At 36.1% G+C, this 26,338-nt stretch overlaps 1 protein-coding gene across 3 annotated transcripts in view; it reads right to left on the bottom strand.

Annotated features, from left to right (window-relative positions):
• Positions 1-853: 853 nt before the first annotated feature.
• LOC109098460 (paired box protein Pax-7-like) overlaps positions 854-26,338 on the bottom strand; it is a 49,702-nt gene continuing 24,217 nt past the window's right edge. For all 3 annotated transcript variants that reach the window (XM_042713057.1, XM_042713056.1, XM_042713058.1), the window contains exons 6-9: positions 23,215-23,380; positions 22,853-23,049; positions 6,918-7,167; positions 854-2,966 (exon numbers count right to left, since the gene is read on the bottom strand). In XM_042713057.1, coding sequence (XP_042568991.1) covers positions 2,851-2,966; positions 6,918-7,167; positions 22,853-23,049; positions 23,215-23,380 — 729 coding nt within the window. In that variant the 3' untranslated portion in view covers positions 854-2,850. The remainder of the gene's footprint in view (positions 2,967-6,917; positions 7,168-22,852; positions 23,050-23,214; positions 23,381-26,338) is intronic.

The following is a 26,338-nucleotide window of genomic DNA, read 5'->3' as shown; positions in this document are numbered from 1 at the left end:
AACAGTAATATTGGAAATATCTGAAAGGAAATTTCATGACATCACACTGAGGACAGCTGAATCATAAAGAGGATTCCTCAGTGCAAAATCACATTCCAGAAGCATTCCCTCACTGTGTGAATGCGTTAAATGAACCCAGATGGCAACACTAAAACTTGTTTACAATGTATATTCCTTTAAAGACCTTAATTAAACACTGAGAGTTTATAATCCATCATCAGAGAGGTGCTCGTTCTGATGGGAGGTGCAGCACACGCTTGCATCTTGGACCCTTAATGGCATTACACATTGGCTGGTATTCAGTGCCCCCATAAGAAACGCAGTAAATTCCCTCAGGCCCCGCAGCTCTTCTGTGAATGAATGCAGTGCTCTGAGAGTCTCTGTTGTGACCCTGTCTGCAACACTTCACTCTATTCACTTCCAGCGCAACTCAATTACTGGAAACTGATATTTTTAGTATCTTAAATCACCACAACTGTCATGATGCTCTTGACTTCAAAGTGGCTATAAAAAATACAGCATTGTTAAGATGGGGATTAAATCACGATTCTAGTTGACAGCAACATCAAAGCAATGAAAAGAGTGTATATGATAAATGCCAATAGATTTTCATGTTTTAAGTATTACAGAAAACGAGCATTTCAGATTAAAAAGCTCTTCATAAATTTAGTACTAGATTGTAAAGCAGGCCTACATGATACGTCTGGCCTTATATCATCACTGAGTCAACTATTAAATGCGTAATAAAATGTTTGAGTGTTTTTAAATAGAAGACATATATATGCCCCATGAGCATATATTTGACTATTGCATGATCCATATAGTGGGTGTTGAGAAAGAAAGAAGCAATCTGTTTCTTTGTCCACTTTTTTGAGCTTTAATCCATAACAGATATGCCAGTGCTACAGTAAAGACACCAACAGGCTGAAGGTAGTAAATGCCAATACAAGTTCCCACTACGCTAGTATTTCATACAGCTGAATAAATTATGCCATGATAATATACACACATGCTGAACGGAAATATATCAAAGAAAATTACATATGCGCAAAAAAGGTAAACAGTGAAAGAATAAAGAGCAACTGAGGTTTGAAGATATTTGGGAAAGGTATATCGCCCCATCGGATAGTGCTTCAAATATCCCAAAGGTAGATTAACGATTGCAGTAGAAATGAGTGCTACACACTAAAAACAGTTTTTTTTAAAAAATTTTTGTCTTTTTTTTTTTATTAACTACAAAATATTTTAAGTGTTAAAATGGAAATGTCCTCAGTCTTAAATTGGCACATGGTCACATGTTCATGTTTCAGTTATTTTCCTGAATATATATGGCATTTTAGGGCACATCTAGTGACACTGGAGCACAGTTTAGATTCAGTTCATCTTAGCCACAGTTTCTGAAGTTAAAAACCCAGCTGATAAAAGGTGGAATAAGGAACCATGGTGGCAAATATTAAATGTAAACACAGAATCCATAAATGTGGTCATATATTCCATCTCTCAATGTAATATTAAAGAGATTTTTTTTTCTTCAAGATAATTATTCAGAGTCCATCACACTCTTTACCTATAAAATGGCATAACTTCCAGTAAAATTCCAATTCTCTCTACAAACTGCGAAAAATCTGATTCCCATTCTACAGTTTCAGTTCAGTTTGTTTTACAGTGACCACAGAAATTAATTAATTTTCTTATGAATAAAAAAAAGCACTACCCATTTAGTACATCCTCTTACTTATTTCTGAAACATAAATTCACAAATCACCCTTCAGCCATTAATTGGCTGACATCTGATTGTTTTTAAGTTTTTGGATAAATCATAAGATATATCTTCCATGAAGAGCAGAGAAGCGTATGGGAAAGCATATCAAAAGCCATAACATGCTAAAATTGGTATTTGCCTGTAAGGGTTCATTATAATGGTAATTATAGTGACCACAGAGAAGAATCAGTATGTGTTCATTGCAAAAAGTACTAGAATAAAAATAATGTATTTTTTGCCATTTGGTCATCATATTTCAGAAGAGTGTAGGGTTTTAAGACAAAATCATCATAAATAACAGTAATAACCCCAAGATTCTTTCCACCTATAGAGATCAGGTCACAGACTACCTTTTTGCCCCATATCAAGGCTCCACCAACCCTGGTGCCCCACTGACCAGCACAGGTTTTGTGGAATGTCAGGTTTAAGATTTAAATGAGCACATTGTATGCATTGTAGCTTTGTAAACAACCTGCCACACTGTCATGTAAATCTATTTTAGAATTTAGAAATGTAATGTTACAAAGCAAAGCCTTGTGGTTAAAATAGAAACAGGAACTAAACATGAGAAAAATAAAAATGAAACATGTAAACAAAGAGTAATTACAACAAGTAAATGCAACAGCAATAGGATCAACCACATTTATAATAACAAATATAATTATAATACCATCATTTTCTATAAACAACATGGTCCGAACAGTTTGGAATGGGCAAGCGGCTGCAGCTGTAGCCTATGTGTGCTAACACTGGATGTGGATGGGCAAAGCTTTAGTGATTTGGGCTCAGACAATTGATGCTCATTTTCCCTTGCCTTCTTTCTGAAGCCCTGAAAGGGTCTCTTTGTTGTGAAATAGAGAAAGGACTGGGACGAGTAAGGAGATGCGGCACAATAGTGTCTGTTTTTTTTTTATGTGGAATGGCTTTTGTATTCACACTTCTATAGGTAGAAAGTCTAAGACTGCCCGTGATTTTTTAACTTCTCTTGGTCTTGTTCACTCCTAGTCAGATGAGCCATATGTGGGCGCTGCAGACAGAATGGAGGGATGCTGGTGAAACACATGGGTGGATGTTCAGTTTGAGATCCATTAATACGCCTGTCCCGTCTCCACCTGTAGCAGTCCGAGCACAGCAGAGTGCTCTCCGAGCTTCATCCTTCTCTGCGTGGACAAGCTCACATTCTTAGCCAGGTAATCCACCGCAGCTACACACAAACATGAAAACAATCAATTAATTTCCCAGTGATACAAAAATAATATGCAAGAGTGACAATTTTTGCCTAGACATGCAATCCATACAGACAGTTACCTGAATACACGTTCAATGATGAACAAGCTAAAATTATTTTTCCTGGTAAGAGTGACAATTTTTGCCTAGTATATATATATATATATATATATATAATATATATATATATATATATATATACATATATATATATATATATATATATATATATATATATATATATATATATATATATATATATATTGGTTTGTGGCACTTAAAATAAAAAAGGTCTTGGTGTAACAGACTGGTCTCAGTAAAAGTTAAAGATTTGAAGAAAAAAATGCTGTTTGGCATAATCTATCTAAAATTATTATCTAAATATACTGTCATAGCTTTTTAAAAATATGCAATAAAAAAATATTATCAGTATCCGAAAAAAAAAATCTTTGCCTAATGAAATCAGTGTGGCATAACCAACATACTTTTTTTCATCATATATATATATATATATATATATATATATATATATATATATATATATATATATTTTTTTTTTTTTTATTATATAGTTGTTTTTTCGTTGTTTTTTTAACAATGATTAGGTTCAGGAAAATATTTTATACATTTTTACTTTAAGGTTACACCACTTGATTTTTTTACAGTCTTTCATTCTAAATTAAAACGTATGAAATCAACATGAATACAAAGGTTATAGTTCTACAATTTAATTTTATAGGCAGCTTATTTGTAATTGATCCATCTAAGTAATTTTTCAAAATTTAGATTAAGTTTGAGGAAATATTTTATTACTTTTAATTTCATGAATAAACCAGTTGACATTGTTTTAAAATCAAAATAAACAAAAACAAATGCAAATTTTTTAAAATTTATAAAAACCAAAAACGCATACAAAGGTGACATTTTTCTATATTTTCATCTTGGACATCCTTATTTGTCATTGATCCATATAAGCATGTAAACTTTGGGTTTAGTTTTGGCTTGAGTTTCAGAGCAGACACTTCACATCATTCTGAGCTTTCAGAACGCACTGCTGATTCCAGGGACACAGAGCACCTGGTTCCCCACTGTCACTCATTCCTGTCATAGCGAGTATTCCTCAGCACATTTCTCATTATGTCTGTCATCCCTCTTCTCAGAATTCCACACTTCCCATCATATAACATTATATTGTGATACAGCAGTCTATTCCATCCATCCATCTTTCTTAAAAAAAAAAAGCCACTCAAATTGCCATAAACAAAATGTAAACAAATAATAAAAAAGGCCTTTTCAAGTTGTTTTGAATGCAATTGGTTGGGGGAGAAAAGTTGGTGAAACTAAAACTTTTTCAGCTCTACTGAGTAGATTTAGATAATGAGTCCACTTGATTTTCTACGCCTGTGAAAATTGTTACTGTTGATCGAGATATGTATCTGTTCAGCTGTGCAAAATGCAATAGAGAGAGGGGAGAGACGGCTGAAAGAGTGGCGAGATTCCCACCAGATAGGTGTAGCACACAAAACGGTGTGACTAACATAGCACCTGAGGGCACGGCTCGCATTGGATTGATCTGGAGTCTGGCTTCGCGAGGAGATCTTTATCAGGAGCATGTGCCGTCTCTATCCTGCGGGCTAATCCAGGGTCAGAGGGCACCCAGAGTCCCGCTTGTAACCCAGGACCTCAGCATTGATCTGCCTTCCATCTCACACTGTTTCAATTTAAATACATGAGCTAAAGACATTAAGGGCATTTGATTGGTGGAAAAAGACAGTGAATCGTGTTTGGGGTTGTGAGGACAAACCAAGGACAGGATGGAAGTGGTGTGGCGCAAAAAACTGGGGAAGCTCCAATTAACCCCTCTAGCCACTTCCCTTTCAAAACAGAAAAGGCCTACCTCGCTGAGTCCAACTGGCATCGGTTTACTTATTAAGTTAGCACTGTGCTAGCTGTAACCTAATTATTTGCATAGACATTTCCCACCCCCATCCTCAAAGCCGAAATGGAAAAAATGGAAGTGGAAACAGTCAAGCAGAGGAGGTTAAACCTGAGGGCTTTGCATTTTGAAACTGACAGGATTGAGTTTTTGCTACTTGAGTGTTTTTAAGAGTTGGCATTGCGATCACGGCCACTCCTTTTCCGACAAGCAGTAAACACAGTGATCATTTGATCAAAATGTCAACAGTAATGACAGAATGAATCACGACGGAGACGTCTATGATTAATGGATATAAAAAGGCGAGCATTAGCGCACTGGCATTAGCTGCTGGCATGTCAAGAGCCTCTGATGTTGCTTGGTCAGAGGCCCTTTGATTATTCCAGTTGAGGTGGTGTTATTTGAACCTCTCCTTCCTTTATTCATCATTAGCAGAAGTGTTGAGGCGGGGTAGAGCGAGGGTGTGTGCTGACGGTGCCAGACATCTGTCAGTGTGACAGTAAGCGCAGCACGTTAACGTTTGTAAGCAAGAGCAAAAAGGAAGCTGTCAGGGAACCGCGGTACGTACGGTAGCAGACGCATACCTGTGGGTGGGCTAGCTGTCTGTACAGGAGACACTGGTGCTGACAGCTAGCAGAGAGAGTAATCACAGCTCATTTAACCTCTCTCCCTCAGGAAGCCTTTCTCTCCTGTCAGCCCCGTTTACTCCTTAAATCCCACTCAGAATGACTCTCTGCCTTCCCTAAGAGGAGCACCGAATCTGCTCTCTGACACTCACACTGAACACACGCACCTCTACAAAGTGCACCCTTAAGCTTTCTCCAGAATTTCAATGAAATATTAGACAGGTAGACTAAATCAGTGATTTCGCACCCCAGTGAGTACTTAAAAGAAATAGTTCCCTCAAACATTAAACTAAACTAAACTAAAATAACTGAATGTAAATTAACTGAATTGTAAATCATTTAATGAATAACCAGGTATTTTCTATATTTTAGAAAGCAACACCACAAAATGTGATACTTAATATTTTTGTGTAATTGCTTGAGAAATTTACTAGCTATTTCTAAATAAAAAGTATTTGTTTCTACACCTTATTTTTTGTGCCTCAAAAAAAATCAAAATTTAGGTGAGTTTTTTGTACTAGCTCATTTGATTCAAAAGATCTGTTATTTTTCTCCTGAACCCCAATAATATGTAGTGCATGATTTAATTTTACTTAAATTTTAGTTTCACACAAAGCTATTATATGGCTTTAAAATAAGGGATATAATGCACTTTAGTGCACAAGTTGTATTGACCGATGTTATGGTGCTTTTTTTTTTTAGAGAGAGAGATTTTGGAGCTTTACAGCTCCTGTCTTTTATTACATGAAAAAAAAGTGGCCAGGATATTCAACTAAAAATTCTCCTTTTGCATTTCATAGAAGAAATACAGTTTGGAACAACACATGGATTAAATGGATGAAATAAGTGTCCTTATTAAATTAACTATCTCTATAAGAAGGTCCTGGTTCTTAAATAACAATCACAGTTGTTGAAGGAACAAATTAAATAAGAAATAATATATATATATATATATATTTATTAAATTAACTATATATATATATATATATATATATATATATATATATATATATAATATATATATATATATATATCTTGTTTTAGCTTATATTTGTCTTATTTTAAACATTTTAAATCATTTTGAGATTCCCCATTAGTTTGCTGCGGCCCTTTTGTTGAGAACCACTGCAGTATAATAATAAAAAGAAATTACTATTAGGAGTTTAAAGGAACACCTTTCAGGTTTAGTGTCAATGAAAGGGTAACTTAGTTACATTTTTACATTTATTCATTTAGCAGATGCCTTTATCTAAAGCGACTAAGTTATGAGGAATACAACTTGAGTCCTACCAGTGGGTATGTAGGTGTAAATGCGACAAAAAAGTAATTAATTTTCACTATGAGTAAAGAGGAGAGAGACACGTACTCTGGCCATACTGACTGTATTGGTAACCCGCAGTGACAGGGTCCATGCTGTAGCTGGTGGTGCTATACGTAGGGGGGCAGTAGGACTGGGAGGAGGGCAGGCTGTCAGCGGTCTTGATAGGCTCAGAGCGATGGCTGCAGCTGGTTGAGATGGGGTTGGAGGCCTCCAGGCCACTGTGCAGGGGGGAGATGGAGAACTCATGCTGGGGCTGAGAGGCCATGGCGCTAGGGTTGCTGAGGATGCTCATAACCTGGTGGGTAGAAAGGAATGAGAGTCAGGATCAGCAAAAAGATATGGAAACCACTTTATCATAGGCAGTAAATCGGTTTCCCAGTTCATTGTTGGTCACTGCATGTCATGCGAAGTTCAAGGCCTCATCCTTGATAAGGGTTAAACAACTTCACAACGACCCCTATCCTGCATCCCAAGGGAGCATTTACTAGGCTGAAAACAGTGTCAGGGTAAATAACAGACACAGAAGAGACCAGGGTAGAGCTGGGTGGTAGAGGGGGGTGTTCAGAGAGTGCCAGGGTTGTCTGTCCTGAGGCTTTTCTTCATAACAAGCTCCCAGGGAGAATTTAATCTGGAGCCTTCAGCCATCCCAGAGTCTCAACCCTCATGAATGATTAAAATAATAAACACTCATATTAGATGCCCCCAGAGATTAGACACTCTACAAGGTCTGTCCTTGTTTTGTTTAATATTGTTTACAGCAAATGTAACCCAGTAAATATAAAGCAAAAATAAAGCAAAAACCGAAATAAAATAGAGCAAATTTATTTATTTCTGTGATGCAAAGCTGAATTTTCAGCAGCCATCACTCCAGTCTTCAGTGTCAGATGATCCTTCAAAAATCATTTTAATTTGCTGATTTTTACAATTTTCTGATCAGTGTTGTAGACAGTTGTGCTGCTTTATGATGCACAATAAAAATATTCTATTCACAAATATTTCATTTTTCTTTATTTTCTGCACCCATCACAATTTAAATCTGTACATAAAGCCATTTGAAAGTCATGCTGCTGATTACCACAGAATGTGAAAAAAAAAACTAATTTTAAAATATATTATTTACATATGTACACATATTAACACCCATTAACAAAAAAAAATTAATACTCATAATAATAACTGAACTATTGTATATGTGGAAGGTTAAAGTCAGAGTCCTTCAAACATGTTTCAAAACCAATGTGAAGCAGCTGGATTAAAAAAAAAAAGCATGTGAATGGAGAAAAAGAGGGACAGAGACGCTGCATGCAGAGGTTCCTCTGCCTGCCACATGCTCCCCATCTGCAGACTGAAACAAAGCATCCTCCTGAACATCAGGTTCCCGTTGTGGCTCACTACGCCCCACTGCCCTTTTGCCGTCTCAGGACCCAACCTGCTAAACCAATTAGCCCATCACAGAGCTGCTGCGAGCAAAATCAAGCCCATATGCACCACTCAAATCAACATCCATGGGCTATCTGTTGAAGTCTGATACAACCCAGGAGATGACAGAGGACTTCAGAATGATCAGCTGCATGTTGGGAAATAAATCAACATACTACAACAAGGCATTGGCCCACCAGTGTGCATACATTCTCAGACATGGCTTAAACAGATAAGTGAATTTAGACTAATATCCTCCCGAAGCTTCCAGGAAAATATGCAGCACTTGAAACATATTAAATACATAAAAGGCCAATTGAAATGGAGCATGTTGGACTGTACGAGTGCGGAAAGTCCCTCCTCTCATGTGATATATGATATGAGCAGGCCAGGTAGACCTGTGATGAAGGTGGTAGAGAGAGAGAGGGAAATGTGTTAATTAATGGGGCAGCACACGGTGGGCTTTCACGCCGCTGAGCGCTGGTGTATGACCCTGGACACGGGGCGATGAGTCAGGGGCAAACCGCCTGCCCGACAGGGAGCTGAATGGGCAGCTGGAGGGGAGACAGACTTAACAGGCGCTTAATTGAGGTTTGAATTATGTTCAGCTCTAGCCGTTAAATGAAATGCCCCTCACAAGACTGTATGTGGCACTATTATATTGTTTACATGGTATGCTTTTTTAAAGTCAGAATGAAGTGAACATCTATTCACCAGTTTTTAAATGCACATTATTCTTATATTGAACAATTCACTTGTGTATATATTTCATTAAAAAAAAGTTTGATGGACTTCTCCAATCAATTTGTTTGTATAAACCCCATCCCTTTCTAACAATACACTGCAAGCTGCTATTCAGATTTGCCTCCATCCAATCAACAACTCATGTATAGACCCAAGTCAACACCTTAAATTTTTTTTCTTTTTTAAGAATCCTTTTATACTCAGATGTATGTCACAATAAGCAAATGTCGCTACTTCCATTTCATCGCGACTTCAAATAACAGAGTATTAAAGAACACTTAGTCATGAGACAAACACTGATGTCTGACCTGCACCATATGCAGCATATATTCACAATACATATTGTTTCAAAGCAGCGTTACAGAAAATGCTTGTTTCAGTGTTACAATTGGGAAGAATTCTATTATCAGTCAGTGAGTGTAATGAGTGTAACAGAGTAATGTCCATATGGCAGAAATATAATACAAGTCATATGGTTATCTGTATCATGTATTCAGATAAAACAAATGTTTTAGGCAGCAATCATAATGATTACAATATAAGGATAATATTTTACAGTTTTTGCATGTCGATCTAAATTTGGCATCACCTGAAGCCTTCTCAGTATTGGATAGACATGCATATTATCTCAAATTTCATTGTGTTCATCACAAAAAGCCATTATATGACTTTGGAAGACTTGGAATATAGCCATATGTACCTTTTTGATGCTCCAAAAATTACAAAAACTCCATAAAAGCACCATAAAGTTGTATGTCCATACGACATATAGACACTATATTCCAAGTCTTCTGATGTCATATAGTAGCTTTTAAGTTGCAAAATTTAATGTCCACATGACTGTGATCAGTACATCATTGTAAAAGTGCAGCATAAAGATTCATGAAGATTCATGAAAAAAATAATGTCAAATGGATTTGGAAACGCATCAGGATGAGTAAATAGAGTAAATAATGACTTTGTTGTGAAATACTCTTTTAATGTTTTTATTTCTGTTCCTCTATTCATTTAAACTAGGAACAACAAGAATTTCCAGAAACCTGCAATGAAGTTCTTTAATCCTCTGTATTCCCTAAATACTGACATTTAACTGTAATATGAGGTAATTTGAACTAATAGTAAAGCTTGAGCCAATGTAAGTTCAGCATCTCCCCAGGAGTAGAGTTTTAATCAGATGAGCGGGGGATGCAAACACAAGAGGTGTCAGCCCAGAATGTGGGCAGAGAGCGCCGGGTGCCTGACACCTCCATTCAGCCCTGCGCTTAAGCAGCCTGTAGCCTGGGTGATGCCATTATTGTGCTGGAAGACAAATTATTCAAATCTTCAAATTTAGCATAACCTTATTGACATCAATTAAAGTGGCAAACAGAGAATATTCCAGCACAGTAAGAGGTAGAGCCTGGCTTTTTATCACAAGAGGCAGCACGTGGTGAGGTTATTGTCAGCTCAATCCTCTCGCCGCACAGCGCACCGCGGAGAGGCCTGCCTTAAACCGCAGCGCCCAGCCAGCTGTAATTAGGACATTCAACTTAAAGTGCACATGGAGCCACAACACAAACACTAACAAACAGCAGGACTGCCTGTGAACTCTTTTCATGGGCTACTGCACTCACAGTGGGACAACTGTAAAACAGAAGGGGCAAAAACGACAGATTCTGGCTCTGTTTTAGAAAGGGCTCACTTATCAGCCATGATTTTTGTCATGGGAATCCCTGCGCTAAAGTTGAGTTGTTTTAAAGAAAACTTCTTCTTAGAATACACTGTAATATTGTTCAGTGCTTGAAATTAAATGAATGTTTCAGAATAAATAGAAGTTAAATGATTAGTATAGAAAATAACACTGTCACTCAGTTTGTAAATAAAATGTAAAAAAATTAAATAAAATAGAGGAAAAATATGGGTTTCAGAAAAAGTTCAAACTTTCAGTTGTTAGAATTCTATATTATTTTCTTAAATTGTGTACATAACCTTTTAGTATAAGCCAGATATTCTGTTAAAGGGTAAAATGAATAAACTTGGATAACCTTGCCTGCAGTTAGAACCTAAGCATATAACCGAGTGGAGTCCACAGGTCAGTCAGAGGCAGAGTTATAATCTATTATTTCCTGCCATACTACCATCGCTAAGTAAAAATCAATATTCTTTCCACATGTGTAACCTTTTTGTATCTGATACGGCTGGAAGTAGGAAGCTGGAATATTTGCCAATCTTGCTGACAAACAACATCCCCAGGCAGTGCGACTCTCCAGGCCCACAAACACTAGAGGACAAATCCAGCACGACCCACACAAGCACACAGTGCCAGCAGCCCGGCTGAGCCACACTTAACTTTCTTGAGTCCTTTCAAAGTAACTCCCCACCCCCACAACCCTCAACCCCCAACCCCCCACCCCAGCCCAACTATTTGCTCTTTCTCTCCCTCTTTCATTCTGTGAAGCATCCCCCCAGTAGCTAGGCTTTCATTTGTTGTAGGTCTGTGTGAGAGCTGCTAGTGCAGATAATGCCAGGCAGGATCCAGTTTAAAGGACATAGCTGCAGGCATTTTGCTCCTCTCCCTCTCTCGCTTGCTTCTTTTCACTTTCTGTCTCTCGACAGATAGATTACTTTATAAATAATAATAAAAAGTAATTAATTCTCTCAACTTCAGAGCCCTCTAGCCTGCAGCAGTGTAAATGTAAAACTGGAAATTGATACAATGTGCATCCTTTCAGATAAACAAACAGTAGAGTGGCAATAAAAAGGAAAGCTTTTCACACTACCATAATTTCCTTAACTGTCAAATTATATTTTTTGTCTGAGTAAATGTTTGACGTGACTTGGTTCTTTGTTGGATTTTTTTCTTGCCTAAATGGAACGAGGCTCATGCTTAGCTGGAACAAAACTGAAATGTGATGACAATCTCTAAAAGGGGAAAAAACGGCTAATTCAACAAAACTGGAACTAAACACTTACACAGAAGATGGCTTAATAACACTACACTTTATTAATAATGTTATATATCACTAATCACTAAATCACTATACAGTCTATTGTAATTTGGGTGGTGGAAGGCAAATTAAAGCAGGATTTTTAGGACTTGCAAGAGAAATGTTATTTAAAATTGTCAACATCATTTTCCATATTAAATAGAAGTGGTTACCACAGATGTTGACTCCATTCAAATATATATTTTGTTTTTAATCATACGCTGATTTATTTACAACTTCTAAAAATCATTTTTTTAAAATCATTTTTTTGCAAAGATTATCAGAGTATGAGTGTATTAGTATTTAATTTTTTATTTTTTATATTTTAAAATTTAATTTTTTGTTAATTGTTGTTTGTTTTTTATTTTTTTGTTATTTTTAATAATTTCCGAGAAGAAAAATCCTACACCCTTTTTGTAAAAATGATTTACTACAAATATTAATTAAAAAATAAAAATAATAGTAAGAATAATAATGAATCAAGATGAAGCTAATTATATAATGAGTAATTATAATTAGTGTATACATTTTATTTTATATATATTTTATTATATATATAAAATACTAATATAAATTGTACATAATATATATTACATATATAATTTAGAATATACTATAACAATAATATAACATAACATATATATAATTTGATCAGTTTTCTATTTTTACAGACAAAGAAAGCTGTTTTCTATGGTAATCAACAGCATCCTGCCAGGTTTTTATGTCAATAGATTATAAGTTGTATTTAAACCAAAATACACTCTTAAGAATAACACTCATTGTGCTGTAGGTTTTACTGTAGGTGAATCCCCTGTAGAGAGCTATAATAGCATAAAAAGACACTCAGAGTCCCTGACAATACAGCCCAAAATCCTGCCTGTCCACCTGCTCTGAGGGAGAGAGAGAGAGAGAGAGAGCAGTAGGACAAATGTGGGTGGAGAATCTAGGAGGACAGTGTGTGTCTGTGGGCCAGTTAACTCAGCCCTGCATCCACGCGCACACACACACACACACACACACACAATCTCTCCTTTTACGTACATCCACACTCAGCTTAATCTGTCCAAGACTGGATTTGCTGGTGTGTGAGAGAGCGGCTAACATTTCACTGGAATATACACAAGTATGTTGGGAAAATGTCACCTGTGCAGGGAGCTGGAATGACAAGGGTTTATGTCATAAGGCTATCTGCACAGCTAAAGGTTACATGTCCTACCCTCAGACCTCCAGTCCTAATATCATACTTACAGAGATCAGCTGTAGTAAATGAACTTAGTTAAGGGGGATAGATGCTGTATGAATAGATTACATACATAAAAAAAGACGCTGCTTCCAAAAACGATATTGGATTTGAGGATTAGCAAACAATGTTCTCTTGAGTGACATGAGTATAAAAACACTCACCAACTTCAGCATTACATTTCAGGGGCAATATCTGATGCAATGTAGCCGTAATTAAAGAAGCGCTGCCATTCTTTGTCTGAAAGTCGCTTTTCAGAGAGAAGCCATAATCCTCAAACACCCACAATGCCAGAATCAACTAGCAAACAATGTCAAGAGGCAAGATAGCAAACAGGCAAACACAGAAATGGAAATGTGGACATTTGAGCGTGGTAGTCCTAGAATGCTGTGATGAGTGATGTAATTCCACACGGATTTGGGCAATACAATCATGACTCATGCTGAGATGTTCATTAGTTATAGATAAAGTATGTCTTTCTACACCACAAGTGACAACATACAGAACTGTAACAAGAATTTACTACCAAAAATATAATAAAATAATAATAATATAAAACAAAATAAAACTAACAGAAATAGAAAGTTCACAAGAACAGCATTTGTCTAAAAACTTTTTTTGTAATAATGTAAATAATGGGTTTTCTGTACTTTTGATTAATTTAATGCACCCTTGCTGAATAAAAATATTAATTTCTTTAAAAAAAAAAAAATTAAATATCTTACTGACCCCTTTTGAATGATATTCTATGTCTGATCCAATCAGGACACCCAAACAAAAAGATTGCATTTCCAGAAATTACACCATTCACATGTATTAACCATTATATAATTCAGTCTTCAATGATATTCTTCAATGTAAAGCCTTAACATAAAAAGCGCAAGGGGCTAATTATGCAATATAAATTCATTTCCGTACATCATTACCATTGTTAACTGGCATCATTACTAGGAGAGACATTATGAGTCTATTAAACATACAGTACATGAACCCACACTGCAGAATCAGACCATCATGACCATCAGTGCAGTCGCCTTGAAAGGTGACAAAAGAAGACCCCCACCCGAGAGACAAAATGGCTATTTTTGAAATAAACACTATTGCATAAAATCAATTAGTGGTTTTGTCACGGCTGGAGGCAGAGGTGGGTAATTAGAAGACCCGTCTGTTAACGGTGAGACCTTCATGGGATCTCTCTCCCCTAGTGGCAGGGAGCAGATGACATAGATGATTTCCTCTCTTGGCTCGATGTCATTGTGCTAATTGGCCACAGCACATTAATTGAAAGTGAAAAGAAGAGTCCGCCAAAAACGGAGAGGGTGGGGGAGGTGGGCGTTTGACTGTGAAAGGGGATGGCACAGACTGTCATATAGGCTGGAAGCAGAGGCTGAGGCGGCTGGGGAGTCTTTAATTGTTTCAAATTAGGCATGTGATTGACAGTGACAGAAAGTGGGCATTGACAAGCTGGGCCCAGATGAGAGCGATTAGCGTGCAACCAGACAAGCTGTCACTTCTCACAACATGTTATCTGTAGGAAATATTCTACATATGGCTCTTTTAACTCTGTATAGTAACCCAGGGCACTGGTAATGCATGATGGGAATCAATGTGCTGAGTGAAAGAGAAAAATAACTTGCACTGACAGATGTCAATACATACAGTTACATAAAACATATATGAAAAATAAACATGGAGAATAGCCGAAAGCTATATAACTTATGTAAAGCCAGGCAGCAAAAAGCTGACTTTTGTACAATTGTGAGATTTTCAACTTTTTTTCTACATTTTACATTTAATTCAGTGTGTTACTTGACATTTCTTTGATATTGTTTGTGAAATTTACTAGCAATTTCTTGGTGAAAATTGTTTCTACACCATTTTTTGTGTGTTTTAGTAGTATTTTTTTGTTTTTATTTGTTTTTAATATTTTTTTGGATTGTAATTTTTAAGTAGTATTAACATCTCTGTTTAACCCATTTTACCTCTGCAAAAGTCTGCAAAATTGCACATATTTTCCACCCAAATCAACACAGAAAATTTGTAAACTCTGTATATTATATCACGGCAAATTAAAGAGCACATAATATAGAAAATTGGTTGAAATTGCTTAAAACATTTATTTAGTTAAAGCTATTTTTAGCGAACAAGGCCTATTTATTTGAAATTAATTATAAATAATAAAATACAATAACAAATCTTTCACAATAAATATAAAAAAAGAATAAAAAGCTTTTTTATCAATATGTATTTATTAGAATCTAATTTAAATAAATAAATATAACCTTTTTGATATGCATAAATAAAGCCTTGTCTGCTTAGCTGCCCAGTGTCACTATAGGCTATAACCATTTGTTTTCATCCACAAAAATTGCTTATTAAAACATCTTTTTATATATATAAATATCTTGCATTACAATCACTGCAAGTCTGCTTTAGTATAATACAGACAAGGCTTTTCAGTACCACTGGACCCTAAATGTCCTAAAGTGCTACAAGGCCTGGAGTTAACCAAAGGTTAATGCATCCTATTGAACTGATATAGGAAAAAGTGTGAGGTGCAATCTGATTATTTTATTCAGTGTTTGCGGATGTGTGAGATAGAAGCAGTCACAAGGAAAAAAACATCCCCCTCTGACCTCTCATCCCAGCTCTCATCTTTTCACACCTTGCACTGCTGCCGCCTCTGCTTCTGCCAAATTAAATATCTGCTTTAAATGATTTCACAAGGAGCGGCTCGGCAGCAGCTAACGCCATCGAAGAATAATGCAAGGTGGAGACTGGAGAGTTGGCGTAGGAGGTGGGAGGAGGGGTGTTTTTTTTTTATAAAAAGAGGGGGGAGGGGGTATTGTGGAGTGTGTAGTGTAATTTTTTTTTTGAGTGTTTTTATATGTGCTTTTTAGGGATAATTACATGTAAATAAATAGTGAAATAGCTCTCAGCTGGAGTCTGAGAGGAGAGAGCGGGGCAGTTAGTGTCAGCCAGCTGGGGACTCCATTGCTAAGGACAGTGAGCGAGCGTGAAGGAGGGGGAGGGGAAGGATACGGAGGTGGAAAACCTCTGAGATGTTGTGAAACCACATCACAGAAACTGTAAAACTATTCTAGCTTTACATACAAAATCCAAAACAATGAGACAAGCTTACAAAAGTCTGTCATAAACTGTGGAGGGGGCAGGCAGGGTGACTGGCAGTTGTAGTTTTACGAGGCTGTAGTATTAATCATAACTTCACACCTGTCAGACTGGCATCTGGAACTAACAGGAAGCATGTGGACAAAGCCGACCCCCCAACCCATGGTGTTTTGAGTAGGTTCAAAATTGTTGAAAGTTTCGCTGTTCATACCCAGTAACCCTGTAGTCATACTGTATGATCATGATACCACAACTGAAAAATAAATTAAAAATAATGAAATAAAATGAAATAAAATAAAACGCTTAATTCAGTCAGTTAATACATATTGACTCTGCATTTACATTTATTCAGAATAAAATAAATGAATAGCATAATTCATATGGTAAAACAGTAGAAAGCTGTAAAATAAAATAATATAAAATACAGGATGTACAGGTTCAAAGTGACTCGTAAAAAAAAAAAATCATCACTCGGTTTATAAAATGTTTATAAAAATGAGATATACAACAATTTCCTGTTCCCAGTAGATCCTTGTTTAGAAACATGTGACCACTAAGACACAAAGTGTGTCCATTTAATCAAAACAAACTGAATGATAGACTTCAGTAATACTTTATGAAAATAATAGTTGTAAAAATGTGTTCATATTGTTCAAGCACTTTTAATAGTGCTTTAAATAAATATTTGAGGATTGCCTCATTTAACATAAGAAAATAAGATTATAGCTTATGGAATCATTCTTATGGGGAAAAAAAGTACAATATGCATGAATACATGCAATCAGGTTTTTAAGATTGTTGACTAAATATTAATAGGTAACAGTATTTTTCAATCAAACAGTTAATTCTCCTGCATTTCAGCTTGCTCATCTCCTTAGCTACCTCTGTGAGATAAATGTAAATCACATTAATTCTTTCAAACAAGGGATAGACAGCTAAATTAAAAATGTTCAAGCCTCATTTTCATAAAAAAAATATATGTGGAATTTACCCTGATTAAGGTCATTGCTTCTCTCAAAATAATCAGATTCATGTATACAAGACATTCAAGTGCTCTGTCCCTATACTAGTGCTGATGTTGTGGAGATCATAATTAAATCATTCTTAATATTTGTCTGTCTTTCCACACATACAGTTATACGACAGACAGACACTCTATTTTCAGTCTACAGCCATTGGAGATGTTGAATGTGAAATTTACATATGTATTTGAGTGACCTGAGAAACCTACTATGTTTCATTTACACACGCACAAGACTTTAATTTCTCTCAGCTTGCACTAGAGGGGGGGGGGGATAGGAAGAGAGAGAGAAACCAAATAAATTAATGCAGAAAACATTTTGCCAATGGATATGATTTAAATTCCTCTGATTTTCCTGGCAGCTTCTGAGCAGGTCTCATCTTTTTTTTTTTTTTTGTTTTTTTTTTTAAAGCCTCTTATTTTTTAACTCTTGCCAAATTGAAACAGCATCTGTATTTAAGACGGGTTCTAATTAACAAGTATTTCTCCTCTGCTCTTGGAGCACGGGGGTGATGTAAATATCCATTTATTTAGTCTTTTGATTTGTTGATGGTGACACATGCCAGCTGACACTGTGCCCGGCGAGCAGCTTAATACCGCACTGGTAATAATAGCAGAAACAGCACATACACTCATTGACATTCAGGTGCACAATGTCTTGTCAGAAATCTGCAAAAAAGAAGGGAAAAGGAGTGAACCAAAACTCAATCATCTTCTCTTCTCTCTCTTTTTCTCACCCCCTCTCTCTCATATAATTTTTTTCTTTTTTGGCAACCCCTGTGCAGGCTTCTTAAATATAATTCATCCAGTTTAAAGTGGCTGCTGTGCTAATGGAGGAGAGGAGAGAGGTTGGAGTCCCCCTCCCTTATCTCTAGCAGACAGTTGTCAGGAATCACTGGTGAGGCCTGAGTTTTGCGCGTGGCTCAGGCAGGGAGGCCTGGGGATACGGATCAAAGGGAGTGCTGGTGAGCACTGCTCTGCCTCTGATCCCCCAGTGCTGAAACCCAGCCTATTCGCACTCCCTTCCTAACATCAAATGCTAGCCAATGTTCCTTCATTCCAAAACACAAATCTTCCAAATGCAATCGAGTGGGGCACACACACACGCAAAATGATACATTTGCCATTTTTCTTTCATTTCCCTTACAAGTGTGTGGATCTTTTACAAGTTTGATAGAGGACTGATTTAAAAAAAAAGTTCTAAATACTATACTATATACTATACATGTGTGTATATATGTTACTGTCTTATAGACTGATAAATCACTTATGGTTTTATGAAATTTCCCTCTAAAAGAAATAAATAAATAATAATGTTATTCAATATAATATAAAATGTAGAGAATAAATAATTAAATAATTGGTAAATATAAATTAAAATAAGTATAAATATTCTAATATATAATATAACATAAGTATGAATCTTGTAAAGAGTAAATATAAAATGTAAGAATAAATACAAATATATTATGATAAAATATAAATGTAAAAAATATAAAAATCATTCAAGAGAATAATTACAGAATAAATAGAAATGAAACATTCTAAAAAAGTAAATATAAAATGCAATAAATATAATTGTATTATAATAAAATATAAATGTTAATAAAAAAATTAAGACAATGAATAAAAAAATATATAAATGAAAATAAATATAAAAGTATCCTAAAAGAGTAAATATTAATGTCAATAAATATGAAATCATCTAAGTCAATAAATAAAAATACAAATAAATGTTTATAAATATAAAAATCTTCTAAAAGAGTAAATATAAAATGTACAAATAAATATTAATTAATTATAATAAAATATAAAATGTTTATAAATATAAAAAAATTAATGAATAAAAAGAAATGACTAAAATAACAAAATAGTTTGTTTTTTTTTGTTAATTTTGTTTTGTAAATAACTTGCACAATAACTAACCGTTACGGTCCAAATTAACCTGACACTAATGTAACTGCAGTAATGCTCATTAATACTGGCACTGGAAGCTTTACTATGACTCAAGTGCCTTGAGGGGTGGCGTTGTTGCTACGGGGCCCAAAACAAAAAGCATGACTGATTATACTGAATGGTTGGTTTTAGTAAAACCTGTTCATTAAAACGGGTGTGTGTTGTTTTCTTCTCCAGTTACAACAACCAACAACAAAAACACTGCACATATCAGACAACCATAGCAGAACATCTCCCACTGTAAAACCCAATCAGCCACCTGCACAAAGCATCTGTTTGAGGAGGAGGAGTGACTGTAGTAGTAATGCAGCCTACGGCTTTATTACCGCATTCATTCCTTCTCCACATGTCCAATGTTTGGACTGGTCTCAATGTCCAGCAGCGGATGAAACACTGAAAAGACATGCTGTCTAAGCCATAGAATTCTGTCCATGGCCTGACCCAGTCCAAAAGTGGGCTTAATGGAGATTAGGTCTGGCATTGCATAATTTTCATCCGAACCAAGCTGCAGTGCTGTTTAATGTGTTTTCCAGAGGTGCAGTGAGAAAACGCTCTGCTTCTGCTGGCACATGAGAAGAGTGAGAGAGGCTTGTGCACCTGTTGGTGTTGTGAACCCAGCAGGGTTGCATTTCATTCTGGCTCACGGCCATCACAGCACATTTACTGACATCCACAAGTTTTCTCCACTTGATAGAAGCTGCAGAGCAGTCCATCCAGACAATTTGACAAATGAGTAAATGAAAATGAGCACATCTTTCTTACATTTTCCTAAACTAAAAGCCAGGTCATTCCAACCAATGCACTAGCTCTATCTTCTAAATAAATAAAAAAAAATAACATAAATCTAGATCAAGTTATCCAGGTGTTTCTGTATATATATATATATGGCAATTTTTTCCATTCACAAATGTAATGTATCATATATTTCAAAATCATATATGAAACCTATTAGAAATTGAAACATTCATATATTAACATATCTCTAGCCCACACAAATATGTAATATTTATTTATTAATTTATTAATATTAACATATATGGTTGCTACATAAATATAAAAATCAAAATACCTAAATATATCATGTGATTAATTTTCTTGCAATTGTGTAAGCAATCAAGTTACAATAAATATTGTTAATGTGCATGAGTTTGACCAGAGAATATTTCTAAAAATGTCTACAGAAACAGAGCTCAAAAGATATTAAATAAACCAGTGGCATAAACGGTTAAACTTGGTGGGAAAACAAAAATGTTGTTTGTTTTACTTATTTCTGAATTCACTCTCCACTGTTGAGAAATAGTCATGAGTCAGAATCTTCCGAAGTCAGGATACTAAATATAAAAGTAATCCGAAGGAAACTGTGGTAAACACAAATGTTTCATAAATGGAAAACAATAAGCAGGATAATTTTGAAACTGTCAGTTAGATGTGCCACAAAGAAGCAATAAAATTTCAAGTGTCAACAGTGTCAAAGAAGGGTTTGTCCAGACAAATGAGAGAAGCCCATTACACTACCATGACAACAACTTTAGGCTATAAAGCTTTTAAAATGGCTGATAAGATTCCCAAGCAAATAAACTAAAGAAGCTCTGTGTGCAATCCCACAGTCCTCTACTATTTGACATGATTTGGGTATATAGAATCTTGCACACACTCACTTATTTGCATTGATTTGCATGAACTGGGGGGATTATAAGTAAAATAAAGACAATAGATTAGACAAATGATGGAGAAAATTGTGATGTACAAAAACAAGCTTGTAAGGACTGCCATGTGGACTCCCTGTAGCTGAGAAGAATGGGGGGTTTTGCCTTGTGGGGCACTGGCGGCCCTTTCATGGACATTGAGGCACAGTGTGATGCTGGGGTTGAACTATGATACTCCTGTCAAAGAGAACATTAATTTTTCCTACAATAAGGGCCTGATGGAATAGCCACATGTGACATGTGGAGATGGGTGAGAGGGGCTGGACAGGGGTGGGGAGGTTAGGGGGCTGAGGAGGGTGTACTATCTTCATTTTAGTAAGGGATTCATACAAAACCCATGGAGAAAAAAAAAATCCTTGAAGAAAAATATCATTTTAATAATGATTTTAACAACTACAATTACGGTTTTATCCTCTTTAAATGTATAGAACATTCACTCAAGAAGCAGTGCACCATAATTTGATTAATATACATTTTTGTTGACATGCTGCTTCTGTAAAATAGCTGTAAATTTTTAGTATAAAATAAACAGTGTAATAAATAATATATAATAATAGTAAATAATCTATAGTGTACAACAATAGAGAGCTGTTATTTTATATTTTATCTATTTCTGGATTTTAACACTCCCCCAGAAAGTGCACAAAAATGCTCAAACTGTGTTCAGTTATTTATGCAGGTTTGCAGCGAAAGCATTAGTACTTAAAGCCCCTCCACTATGATTAACAATCAAACATGCTGAGAAACGCTTATGTTATCCCCCAACTCCACAGTACAAGAGAAAATCTCTTTTTTGTCATCAAATCCCTAATTCTTTCCTCTCAAAAAAAATAAAAAAATAGCAATACCAGTTTCCAAGCCATAAAAACGTGTGAACAAGGGGGTAATTGTGGACAAACGCAGTATTGAATTTCATTTTCAACTCCTTACACACCATTTCAATCTTATTTTCTGCCTGTTAGTCATATATTCTTGGTCATAGTAGGCAGAACTGCCCACTAATAGTGAATAATTGCTTGTAATACAGTCTTTACCAATGATGTGCATCAATAGCAGCCATTTTCCTTTTATTTAGATTTTAGGAATCAACCCTGAGCAAAAGAGGCCTATTTGTTGTTCAGCATAGCAGGCAAGAATGCTATATAATGTATATAACAAAAATCTTTAGACAGAAACACAACAACAAAACCAGCATGTAATTCACTAGAATTTTAAATTGAATTTACAAAAGCCACTGGCTTCCCATTTTATACTTAAAAGATGTATCAGAGCAAGACAAGACAATACTTTTTTGCCACGTTCTACTTAATTAAAACATCCTGACTTATTAAAATGTCTGTTAACACTTGAAAATTACTTCCAGACAATTAAACATACAGATCCATTAGTTTAGTGAGATTACGCTCTTTTCTGAACGAGGCGCAGCTCTTTGACTGCATATGGGATTGTTTTTCTCTTTAGGGTATCCTATGGTCTCAAAACTAATTTTCTTAGAATCAAACAATTAAATCTTTGTTTTAATTAGGAGCTTGGGTAAAACAAAGGAATATTAATTAGAAAGCATTATCTTATAAACACTTCACGAGTACAACAGGGTATCATCCAATAGAAGATGATTTCTCCAAAACATGTCTGCGCAGTACACATGAGACGCATCTAATCACCAGAAGTACACGGCAGTGCACAAAGAATATGCTGTTTTATCTTCAGAGAGGTCTCGTAATTCCACTTGAAAGACTCCTTGACATGTGGCTATAGAGAGGAGTATTTAAACACTGTGGCCAGTGACCCTTACTGACCTGTGGAGATAGTCCATTGCTGACGGGATTCATGTGATTACTGCTCGCTGACTGGCTCATGAAGGTGTCGGTGTAGCTGGAGAAACTGTGGCGGTTGGACGAGAGGCCATAGGCAGAGCTGCTGTCGCTCGAGAGCCCGCCCTGATGCATGGTGGAGGGGGGCAAGGGCTGGGGCCGATGCACCGTGCCACTGCCGTCTGGGAAGAACAGCACATTTAATTAGAAAACTATTCTCAAATGCATCATGGGAGCATTTGTTTTATTGTGAGTCATGTATGAGATGTGTTTGTTGAGTATTAAATAAACACAAAAAAGGGTCAAATTCTAAAAAAAAAAAAAAAAAAAAATATTGGTTAACATACCTTGTGGTAATGTTGTTGAAGCATAAGCGGACTCAGGAAGCTGGTATGTTGGTAAAGTGGGCATGCCTGTGGGTGGAAACCCTCCAGGTAACAGGTGGTTAAATGCCGCCAGTTGATTTGCTCCAGCTTGTTTACGCCACCTCGCTCGACGGTTGCTGAACCAAACCTGAAATAATAAAAATAAAAATAAATGCAGTGAAATTCTGGCCAACACCACTAAGCTAACTTTTAATTTCATGTCTAATAAATGAAAAATGATTGATATGTAAGGGTTAATGCATGGCTAGCTGTGCATTAAACGATTTTAATGAACAATGTGGTGGCCAAGATCCACCTGACGTGAAGCAGAGTGCATTAAAATCATTTAATGCACAGCTAGCTGTTAATGATCTTTGCTGCGCAATATTTGACCGGAAGGGTAAAAATGACAGTTATTTTCATCAGTTATGGCTCGGTATAGCTCTTGCATTCTCCCCACTTCAAATCAGACACAGACATGAAGTAGTGTGGTAAGATCACATTTATTTGAAAGAATGAATTATAACATTTATTTAAATTAATTATCAATCGAGAGAGAAAAGAGAGAGAGAGAGATGACAGTTGTGTGTGTGAGTTACCTGTCTGAGCATCTCTCTCTACAAATAATGAGTTTAGTTACTTAAATAGCGTTTTTATCTCCTCTTTGCTAAGAAATATAATGCAGTGATTCCATATCTAAGCCATTTTATTGATAAATGTTGCGGGGTGTGTTGACAATAAGTTTCTGTGCTCCTGAATGATTCTATATGTGTCCAGTGCGATCTCTGATCTCTCTCTGTGTGTGTGTATGCGATGTGTGTGTGTCTGTGTGTGTGTCAATGAAAGCAATGCATTAATAGAGAATGGTGATTAAATTGACTTGGAATTACCTGTGCATTAAACAGTTTCAATGCTCACCTGCCAGTCAGTCAGAATATGAGAGTCCACCTCAAGAGATAAATATTTGCCATAATCTATCCCTTTAAAATTTAGTTTAAAAGTTAGTGCTAGATGATGGCAAAAGTAATTTGAATCTTATAAAGTTAGTGCTAGATGATGGCAAAAGTAATTTGAATCTTATAATGAGCGGAAATATATATATATTTGAATCTTATAATGAGCGGAAATATATATAGATATTTTTCTAATGTAGAAAATGTGTTTTTATATAGAGATATTTTTGTTGTATTTAAGGGATATTTTTAAAGAAAGCAAGAAGGCAAAAAAAGGAAAGAAAGAAAGAAAGAAAAAAGAATGAAATGCCTCTGCCACATTAAGACACATTTTCCAAGTTTCATTCTAATGTGACTCATTGAAAGGGGAGCACGGCCAGTAACCTGCATCTCTCTGGGGCCGAGGCGAAAAGAGTGAATGACATTGATCTATGCCTCAGAGGGGCCATTCTTCAGACTTTAATACACTGGCAGTGCAGTTAATCTACTGTTGTTTTTCAAATGGTCCCCACCATTGTGAGTGGAAGTGAAAGAGGGGGACAATGGCCCTTTAGTGAATCAGACCACAAAGAGAGGGCGTCCCTTTTTAAACAGCTCCTCAAGAATGATGCTTTCAGCCTAGGCATTGATCAAGGGGCTGGCGTAGACATACTGTATGAGTACACACTCTTTCTCTGCCTCTTGCTTTTATCCTCCCAGGCTCCCCTTCAATCTTTGTACACAAAGTGACAAAGAAAGATAAAAAGTCTGATTATTTTTCATAAAATCTAAAAATCAAGTGGGCCATAAAGAACAGTATACTACACCAAGATTTTTTTTTTATAAATGCAATTAAAAATAAATAAATAAATAAAATAAAATAAAATAAAATAAAATAAAATATAGTTCTTTTTTAAATTCCCAGACAGAAGCACCAATTATGACATTCCTTGAAAAACTTCATATTCCATTCCCATATCCAAACAAAAACAAGGAAACACCTATAAGACTCTGGAAACACCTATAAGACCTATATAATTACTTTTATTAACACACCAGGGAACTAATTACACACAATTAGTAACTACCTTGGAAAAACACATTCCCAACACCCATACTTACCACAGTATTAGGTTAGATTACTGTATATTCAATATTAGGTTAGACAACTGGATTTTTTTAAACTTCAAGAATTTAACTTTCTTTTTTCTGTATTAATTAATAAATCATGCCAATAAAAATCTGTTTCATTGAAATATAAGTTAACAGTACTCAACCATCCCACACTGCTCTTTCATCAGTGCCATGCATCAACGACATTTCCCATAAAACCACTAGTCCCGCGGACGCGAGCCCCATTACTTTACATGTCTTAGTTTAGGATGGTTTCTGGTATTAGCAAGAACTGGAGAGTAGCACAAGGCATTAGAAGGCATGTATCTCAGTGTTAGATGCTAGAGTGCCTGCCGCCCTATACTCAATGGATCTCCTAAGAGGCTTGCTACGAGCTGGGGCTTCTGAATGCGCCATTCTGGAACCCGATGGCAAAGGCACCTTGAGCAGGGATTTTCTCTCTGCTGCTCCCTCTAATTCCCCACTCTTCTCATTTCCCAGCTCGAGCTGAGACACAAAGCACACTGCCCAACTGAGATGGCGACTCATTTCGTATTTCTGAAAGAGTTCAAATAATTTCCTTAAAAGTGAACTTCCCGAAACATTTAAGAGAGGAGATTTCGTGGAGTGTGGCTGAAGGAGCTGTTGTTTGATTACATTCAGTTCGGAGGGAATGGAAGTCGAAAAATTCAATTCAATACACTCTCAATCTCCAAGTGAACAGGGGGAGCAGGAGAGACAAAAGGAAGGAAGGTAAATGGAAGACAAATCTGATTGTAGACTGTGTCACGACTGCACATTCCACTTTTGGCCAGTATCTCGCACTCTCATCCAATATCAATCATCCAGCCCATCGTATCTTTTCCTCTCACTTTCTTTTACGCCATCTCTCTTGGACGACAATGGTTATATGTCTTCCTAGGATTACCGTTTGCCATGCGCAGGGCTGTTGGTGAGCAGACAGGAAGATGAGGAGTAAAACCTGGATAACGTGATTGAATTTCACAGCAAAAAAGAACATAACAGTGGCTGAGAGGCATAAAAAAGGCAGACATCAATCT

The sequence above is a fragment of the Cyprinus carpio genome, chromosome A23 (genome assembly GCF_018340385.1).
Source record: "Cyprinus carpio isolate SPL01 chromosome A23, ASM1834038v1, whole genome shotgun sequence".
Classification (NCBI taxonomy): Eukaryota; Metazoa; Chordata; class Actinopteri; order Cypriniformes; family Cyprinidae; genus Cyprinus; species Cyprinus carpio.
This window is presented reverse-complemented; position numbering and strand designations above follow the sequence as displayed.